The sequence below is a fragment of the Sander vitreus genome, chromosome 17 (genome assembly GCF_031162955.1).
Source record: "Sander vitreus isolate 19-12246 chromosome 17, sanVit1, whole genome shotgun sequence".
Lineage (NCBI taxonomy): Eukaryota > Metazoa > Chordata > Actinopteri > Perciformes > Percidae > Sander > Sander vitreus.
Genome location: NC_135871.1, coordinates 6,709,091 through 6,717,519, shown reverse-complemented (window position 1 = coordinate 6,717,519; position 8,429 = coordinate 6,709,091). Strand labels below are relative to the sequence as shown.

Here is an 8,429-nt window from a genome sequence, read left to right as displayed (position 1 = left end):
CCAGCACTCACCGGGGTATCAAAACCATGTCAATACCAAACCAACCACGATTGCTTTCTCCCATTCCAATTCCATTCCTCATTGCAGAGAGCTAAGGTGTATCATTTACCACAGATCAAGTACCATGTGTAATACACGGATCACTACAGGATTAGGAACTCAAATGTGGAGCTCCTACTTTAATACAGATATATACAGTATGTCATATCATCCAGGGGATGGAGGAAGTATTTACATCGTTGTATATATATATATTAATATACAAAAGCAATACCACACTATATAAAAAAAAATACTGCAATACAAGTAAAAGTCCAGCAATTAAAAGTGTGCTTAATATTAGTAACAACATGTACTTTCAAAACTGAAAGTTATCACCGGGCAGAATAGCCTATGCTATTGTTATAATAATTGATTCATATTGCTGATGCATTAATACAGTGGGGTCCGGGGACCCTCAGGGATCCTTAAGGGGATTCCAGGGGTTCCCCAGCAAAAAAGGGGAATGTATGACTATTTTGGTCATGGGTGTCATACACTTTCTGTAATTAAACATCTGCAAGCAAAAATCCCATCAGGGACCCTGGTTGAAATATTATAAAATGGGGGTCTAATTTTTTGTCCTTTTTTTGTGAACCACTGCATGAATATGTAAGCAATAGGCTGCTTGTTGCAGTTGTTCGAGGTGGATTTGGGTAGATTAGTCTGCAACAAAGCTCCATATTTCATAATAATAATAATAATAATAAAATAGCGGAGCACAGAATTAGCTCTTGAAATGAAGTACAGTAAAAGTATATAAAAGCATAAAATAACACTAAAGTAGAGTTACTGCAAAGTTACTTTCCACCGAATGTCTAGATGCTTTTCATCCAACTAAATAGGCCTGTTTGATAACTCCTAAGGTAATTAAGATAGACATTAGATAGACAAATGAAGTTGTATTGTTTAAAGTCAGAGTCCTAACTGAGCCCGGCCTAAGAAGACTGGTTATTTTGACACCTTTCCCCCGGTGCTACTGTATGCAGGCAGCAGCAACATGAAAGTGGTCTCCACCTCTGCAGGAGATGCAGCTGTTTCTGTTTCTCCAGAGCCCCCAGTGGTTTCAGTCAGTCGGGGCGGACAAATGTATGAGCTCAGGACGGTTCTCACAGACACGGCGGCGCCAGGTCTTCACACACTCACAGGATATGTAAAGACTTCAATAACGAGCCATTAACCCCTAATCATCGGGATCGATCAGGCGTTAACAAGGGCCTCTACATATGCAAATGGGGAAAAAACTAAAGGCCAGCGCGCTATAAATGCCGACCCTGGCCAGAGGCTGCTACCACACACTCCCTCTGACATCTGCTGGATTTACAGGTCACTGAGCAGCACTGCGAACATGGTGAAATACTTTTCTGTGGACTGGCTGGCCCAGAGCCATCAGCACACCGCGCTGGCTGAGGACGAACACGGAGCTGGCGTGGATACTGCGCCGACCTGCAGACCTCACATTCCCTGCATGGTGCAGCCGCGCCCTCCGGCTTTTGGCAAGGGTTACCTGCAGCCAAAACCCAAAGCAACCAAGCCCGATGAACACATGGAGCCAGCGGAGAGAGAGAGCGGGCAGGACTCCAGCCTGATGTGCTCCCCTTTCCATCCAACACGCTGCGCCTCGCCAAGTAAGTACAGCGGTAGAAGTAGTAGGCATACATACGAGTGCTCTAACTTTAAACCGACAATTCAGTCTTTACGCACAAGCACTGTTTGTAACCAGAGTTTTCCCTGCACTTTCAGTTTCAGAAATCAGCGGGTATTCCTCCGGGTACGAGAGCGAGGCGGCTTCCTCTGAGGGAAGCGACATGGAGAAGGACGGAGCGCAGCGCCGTGTGCGCACCAAGTTTACCCCCGAGCAGATCGGCAAGCTGGAAAAGATCTTCACCAAGCACAAATACCTGGATGCTGGAGAGAGAGTGAAGGCAGCGCAGAAACTGAAGCTCACAGAAACTCAGGTAAGAAGAGACTCTGAATGCAAAAAAAAAATCTGTTCCAAATGTTGAATAAAGATCCCATGTTTAGGAGGGCAAAACATGTCATTTCACTCATAAAATAGGGCTCACATCACAAAAAAAACAACGCTTTTTCAACTCAGTTGAACAACAACAATGACGGATTCCCTGTGTCTGCATTGCTCTTGCTGGATACTAACTTTATTTCGTGCTTTCTTTCAGGTGAGGACCTGGTTCCAGAACAGGAGGATGAAGTTGAAACGGGAGGTGCAGGACTACCTTGCTCCCCACATCCCACCGATGATGTTCCAGCCTCTGCCTCCGGTGCAGTATCACCGCGTGGCCGGACAGCGACCCCACTACCCCGCCACCGGCCGGGCCTTTTACCCGCTGCAAGTAGTCCCGCAGCTGGTGATGCAGCAGCAGCAGATGCCCCCTCACCACCATCCTCATGTCATGATCCGCAGCCCACACTTCTACTGAAGAACTGTCAACCAGAGACTATTCCCATTGAAACACTTAAGAGTCCAAACAAGTGCAATCCAGAGTGCTTTTATTTGATGTGTGATTTTGTATTATATTTGATATAGAAAGTTGTATTTAATTCTGAAAAAAAAAGTCTATTTATAAATGAATAAAGTTTATCTTCTATACCGCAGCACTGGGCTCTGCCTTTTCTTTGCTTTGCTTTGCCTTGCTTCAGTGGTGTAGTCTACGTGATACACAGTATATCCACTAAGCAGACCCAGACGCCCCACTTTGATATGTCCATTCTAGTCCATAATACCCACTAAAATACATTAGACTACACCACTGCCTTGCATCCATAACATCTAAGCTATTAGATTGCAGGCTACAACAACACTGGGTATCTTAAAGATACAGCTGATGATATTATCTGTATTGCAGGATCAGTTCAACATGAAAAGATCATCCCGTCTTTCATCCGAAGGCGGGAGGAGGTCTTGAGGAAAGGACTGATAAAGTTGGGAGTCATCCATTAAGGTTAAAGGTTCTTATCACAACTCATTGTATGGATATCCTGGTTTTAATATGAGACCTAAGCCCAGTAAAACCAATCTATGTACACAAATCATAATAAATGAAATCACTGAGGAGTTTGCATTGTGTTAACGTAACAAATGCATCAAACAAACATCAAATTCTTAATCAGCGTCATTGTGGTTTCTCCCATTGCACCTATGGGCGCAAGGGCGGAGGTTTTCTTAAAACATTGGTGGGGACACATTGCAACCAGCAATCCAACACTTCATTTTCCGGCATTGTGGTTCATTTTGATGCAACTATTTGTGCCTTTTTTGTATCAATTTATGCTAGAATGTCTTTATTTATTTTTTTAAGATAATGTTTTGGGCCTTTTTTCCCCTTTATTTCAGAGTGACAGTGGATAGACAGGAAAGGTGGGGGGGAGAGATGGGGGATGACACGCAGCAAAGTGCCGCAGGCCTCAGCCTACATGGGGCGCACGCTCTTACTGGGTGAGGTAGAGGTCGCCCCAGAATGTCTTTATTTCTGTAAAGGAAATTATTATTAGAAATGATTGTACTGTGTTCACTTCATTGTTGTAGGCCTATTGAACGGTTATTTTTTTGCCTGTTTTGGGGTAGTCTTTCATATTTTTTGAGGTGGACAAATCTACCTCTTGTAAATATTGGGGGGAGGGGCACATATCCCATGCATCATCCCCCCCCCACAGGAATCTACGCCTATGGATGGGTGCCATATGCTCTGCCTTCACATGCATTGTTTGTCCCCATCCCTGCACTTCAAACGCCAACTAACAGGGGAAATCATGGTCAACAATTAGTCCTAATTAAGCCTCTCATTGATGAGTTTACACTTACAGCAGGATCCCTCCGCCCCGGCTCCAGAGAGTCTGGGCTTTTGTGTGGCCGAAGAATCTGATCTCTGGTTTGAAGTCTGAATGAGGCCTGCAGTTAAAACCTGATTGTGTTATGAGATTTGGAGATATAGAGACACTTTAAGATAGTTAAAAGGTCATAACCAGTATTCGAAAGCTGTGGGTCTTTTACATAATTTAGCTCAGAGCATTTCATTAAAACATTTAGGGTCAAAATATATCTCATGCAAGTGTCAACAAAACGTTCGCACGCATTTGAACTGGTTTATTGAATCATCATTGTGCGTTGGCTCATTGTGACGACCCTGCTAGTAGTCAGCAGTGTCTGTTTGGTCAACTTGATTGTGTGATTGCGTGTTGGGTTAGTTGACAATTCTTTCTGGTGGCACCCGGTGCTCCAAGATTGAAGAAATGTAGGCTGTGCTAGTCAATCCTTCTCTCTCTCTCTCTCTCTCTCTCTTTCTGACAGGCACCCTCCCTGGTGATGTGTCTTTAGTTTATCCTTGATTGATTGATTCATTGATTGATTGAAATGTATTTCGAATGTCGTAAAATAACAATATTACACAAAATAGAAGCAAAGAGATACAACAATAACAACTTTTCTTTTTACGTGTCCCAAAAGTAGTGGGAAGAAATACAGGCTACCCTTATTTAATCCCCCCTTCTCCATAACTCATTGTTAGTTAGTCAACAAGCTTCCTCTGTCGTATATGTTGTTTAAACTCATCCCCGGATGTCTTTTGCTTATTTTGCACACTCTACAACATGCACGCCTTACATTACTGATCTTGACTTCCCCACGTTATGTGTTCCTTTACAAATGAATCCCTTTTGTTAAATAGATTTCTCGATTTACCTGATGTAAACTTGCATCTCCATGTGTCATGGTCAGGTTATGACAGTGATACAGGTTGCATACCTGTGTGGGGTTTGAAGGTTGCCCAGAGGCTCCTCAGCATAATGTCTCTCTTTCAAAATGGATCAACACAGATCAAACGGGACTTTCCTGTCCCACCACAACAAAGGCTTCATCACCAGCAGGTTGCTTGATGCTCAGACAGCTTGGGGCTTCTCTCTGCAACTGCAAACAAAAACAAACAACAACAAAAAAAATCACAGATTTGACAGCCAGGATTGAGACATTTTAATTGGAAATGGTTTTAAATGTGGGACACTTCGGCGTATTAAAACACCAACACATGGCTGAATTATTTGATACAATGTTTAGACAGCCAGGACTGGAGACATTTTAATAGGAAATGGGTTTTTTTCTTTTATTTGGGGACTCATGGCGTCTTAAAACACACACACGCGCACACACACACACACACACACACACACACACACACACACACACACACACACACACACACACACACACACACACATACATGGTTGATTGTTTGATGCTGTTTTGACAGCCAGGGTTAAGACATTTTAATTGGAAATATTTTCAATTTGGGGACTTTTGGCTTCTTAAAACAGCAAAACATGGCTGAATTATTTGATACTGCTTTGACACCCAGAACTGAGACATTTTAATTAGATTTTTTGGGGACGTTAGTCGTCATAAAACATCAACAACAACACAACAGCCAGAATTGAGACATTTTAATCGGAGATGTTTTTAAATCTGGGAGATTTTGGCGTCCTAAAACACCCACATATGGCTAAAATGATTTGAGATACACTGTGACATTGTATCCAATAAGGGAATATATTTGACCAATGGCACAGTAGGACTGAAAGCCAACTAGAAACCGCTTTGTAATTGTGCTACACTGTAACATTTTAGTAAACAGCCGTGTATTGATAGGGGATATCACCCTGAATCACTTCATGCTGATGCCAGGTAACTGATACTCAGACTTACTGGCGCCAGCGTATCTCAGCCAGCCACGGAGGTGAGAAAAACCACAACCCAGCCCCTATTAACCTCAATTACAACGACCATCAGGTTTCTATCGTTCCGTTGAGAACCCTTAGCATATGCAAATAAAGACGTGTGGCCCTCCTATATAGAAGAGTCACCCACCAAAAAAAAAAAAAGGAGCAGCAACACACACGCCTTGAGACCACTGCTTGATGCAACATGGCAAACTTCTCTGTGGAATGGCTTTCCAAAAGTTATTACGAGGCCGATGCACTTCATTCAAAAGTCCAGAGCGAAATGGGGGGGTTTGGGAAAGGATCAAGAAGCCAATACTCTCCAACGTCGCCAAACAGTAAGTTCACAGATCAACTTTGTCTCCAGAGTGGAGAGCGACAGAAATTGATTTTGGGCTGGAGTAATTCAACTAAATGTGGTGTTCTTCCTTCCAGATAGTTGCGGTTACACGTCGGGGTCCGAGAGCGAGGTGGGGGATGACAGCGAGGGGGAAGCCACCCAGCAGCGGAGGATGAGGACCAAGTTCACATCGGAGCAAATCAGCAAACTGGAGAAGGCCTTCTGCAAGCACAGATACCTGGGAGCCATGCAGAGGAGGAAGACTGCCGACAAGCTGAACCTCTCCGAAACTCAGGTGGGTTTGAGGCAATGTTACAGACCAGTGGTGGAAGAAGTATTCAGATCCTGCACTTAAGTAAAAGTACTGCATCGAAAATGTTGCTTAAGTAAAAATGTGTATCATCAGGAAAATGTGCTTAAAGTATTACAAGTAAAAGTACTTTTAGAAACTGAAAACGATCCAAACAGTTCTGTCACTCAACTAAGTGTTTAATGATAATATAATAATCATTTCAGCTGGACTTGTACGCCGTTATATTGTTGGCTAGTTTCATTTATAATAAAACATCATCTTTTATAAACGACATGTGTTTTTGTGTGCAAACGTCTTAATTTATAAAGTAACTAGTAACTAATTAAAGGTTTTAGATGAATGTAGTGGAGTAAAAAGTACAATATTTCTCTTCGAAATGTAGCGGAGTAGAAGTAGAAAGTGGCAGGAAAATAAATAAATGTACTTAGTTACATTCCACCACTGGTTACAGAGCGTTGGAGGCCAACGGTGTCAAAGGAAAACCACCGCAAAATAAGACACAATAATACTCATTAGTGTGGCTTCTGTATGCTTATGGTCTCATTTATATTATTTATTGATTATTATATTGTGCACTGATATTGTAGGTGGTGGGCGTGTTCATCGTGGTTTGAGCGGAAGTGATGACATATTTGTTTGCTTCACCTGTTCACCTGGGTTTTTTGGGCCTTGACAGAGAAGGGGGGGGGTCACCAGCGTGTTTATGCATCTCTCTGTGTTTAGTCCCTCGCGGCAGCACTTTGTTGGACTGCTTACAGCCGCAACAGGTTCATTAATGTGGATAATATGGGTTTATGTCGAGGATAATTTAGAAAGTAGCCTAATATTAAAGGGTTACCAAAAGGGGGGGGGCATTGTGTTATGTGGGTATATGCGTGTGTGTGTGTGTGTGTGTGTGTGTGTGTGTGTGTGTGTGTGTGGGTGTGTGTGTGTGTGTGTGGGGGGGGTATATACAAAGCACTTTGTGCTACATTTACATGTCTGAAAAGTGCTATATAAATAAATAAAGTCTGATTATAGTGCATATGTTAACAGCTGCCTTGTATTCCCCATCAGGTGAAAACGTGGTTCCAAAACAGGAGGATGAAGCTGAAACGAGAGGTCCAGGACCTGCGTCCTGATTTCCTGTCTGTCCCGACCGCTCTTCTGTTTCAGCACCCCGCCCTGAGTGGACAGCTCCCCGGCCTGTGTGGACAGTTCCCCGCCGGCAGCGGCTTCTTCCCGCAGCTGCGGCTGCCGCGGCGGCCGCTCCACACTGCAGCCCTGGCCGCTCCCCTGCACCAGCACCACCAGCCCCGTCCCCACCCGGCCATCATGCCTCCACACTTCTACTGAACTCTGTCTGCACCCCAGACTAAATATTAGTGTCTAGAATCTAGATATTTTCCCATTCCTTTATCTAAAAGAGAGGTTTAAAAGTTGTGGATATAATCGTTTTCGACCTACCTGAAGCACTACAGTAGATATGGACGTAACTTGTATGTATGGTTGAAATGATGTAAATGTATTTGCTGAAAATATTATATGCTCTATGTCACAAATAAAATAGGTTTAAAGAATACACAAACTGCCTCCTCGCTTCGTTATCTTTTAGTTACAATTGCTTAAGTGCTGACAACATTTTCTCCAGTTGTTACAGAATCATATCACAAATTCATATTTAGACAAGAACACTATAAGAAAACACTGTTTCGTCACATACAATCGTACAATACCATGTAGTAAAATGTAATCTCTGCATTTAACCCGTCCTAAGCGCGAGGAGCGGCGGACAGACACCCAGCAGCGTCCGGGAAGCAACTTGGGGTTCAATATTCAGAATCAGAATCAGAATCAGAATCAGAATCAGAATCAGCTTTATTGGCCAGCTTTGCGTAAACAAACAAGGAATTTGACTCCGGTTAATCTTTGCTCTCAAAGTACAACACTCACTTAACATATAAAGAATAAAAACAGAAATGACAGTAAGAAATATAATTAAAAAAAAATAAAATAAATGCTGTTAAGTAG

At 42.9% G+C, this 8,429-nt stretch overlaps 2 protein-coding genes across 2 annotated transcripts; both read left to right on the top strand.

Moving 5' to 3' along the window:
* Positions 1-1,133: 1,133 nt before the first annotated feature.
* On the top strand, positions 1,134-2,638 carry vox (ventral homeobox). The gene is made up of 3 exons (XM_078273426.1): positions 1,134-1,667; positions 1,783-1,997; positions 2,217-2,638. Exons 1-3 carry the CDS (start codon positions 1,388-1,390, stop codon positions 2,475-2,477), a joined length of 756 nt encoding a protein of 251 aa, XP_078129552.1. The 5' UTR covers positions 1,134-1,387; the 3' UTR covers positions 2,478-2,638.
* Positions 2,639-6,021: 3,383 nt separating this feature from the next.
* On the top strand, positions 6,022-7,944 carry vent (ventral expressed homeobox). The gene is made up of 3 exons (XM_078273732.1): positions 6,022-6,104; positions 6,202-6,401; positions 7,476-7,944. The coding sequence occupies exons 1-3, from the start codon at positions 6,050-6,052 to the stop codon at positions 7,752-7,754; spliced, it is 534 nt and encodes a 177-aa protein (XP_078129858.1). The 5' UTR covers positions 6,022-6,049; the 3' UTR covers positions 7,755-7,944.
* Positions 7,945-8,429: the final 485 nt, after the last annotated feature.

What these genes read in the sequence shown, in the direction of transcription:
- vox (XM_078273426.1), top strand. Translation starts at nt 1,388, where the DNA reads ATGGTGAAATACTTTTCTGTGGACTGGCTGGCCCAGAGCCATCAGCAC. An exon ending in AACACGCTGCGCCTCGCCAA is followed by an intron (nt 1,668 to 1,782) that starts GTAAGTACAGCG and finishes CTGCACTTTCAG; the next exon opens with TTTCAGAAATCAGCGGGTAT. An exon ending in TGAAGCTCACAGAAACTCAG is followed by an intron (nt 1,998 to 2,216) that starts GTAAGAAGAGAC and finishes GCTTTCTTTCAG; the next exon opens with GTGAGGACCTGGTTCCAGAA.
- vent (XM_078273732.1), top strand. Translation starts at nt 6,050, where the DNA reads ATGGGGGGGTTTGGGAAAGGATCAAGAAGCCAATACTCTCCAACGTCG. An exon ending in CTCTCCAACGTCGCCAAACA is followed by an intron (nt 6,105 to 6,201) that starts GTAAGTTCACAG and finishes TCTTCCTTCCAG; the next exon opens with ATAGTTGCGGTTACACGTCG. An exon ending in TGAACCTCTCCGAAACTCAG is followed by an intron (nt 6,402 to 7,475) that starts GTGGGTTTGAGG and finishes ATTCCCCATCAG; the next exon opens with GTGAAAACGTGGTTCCAAAA.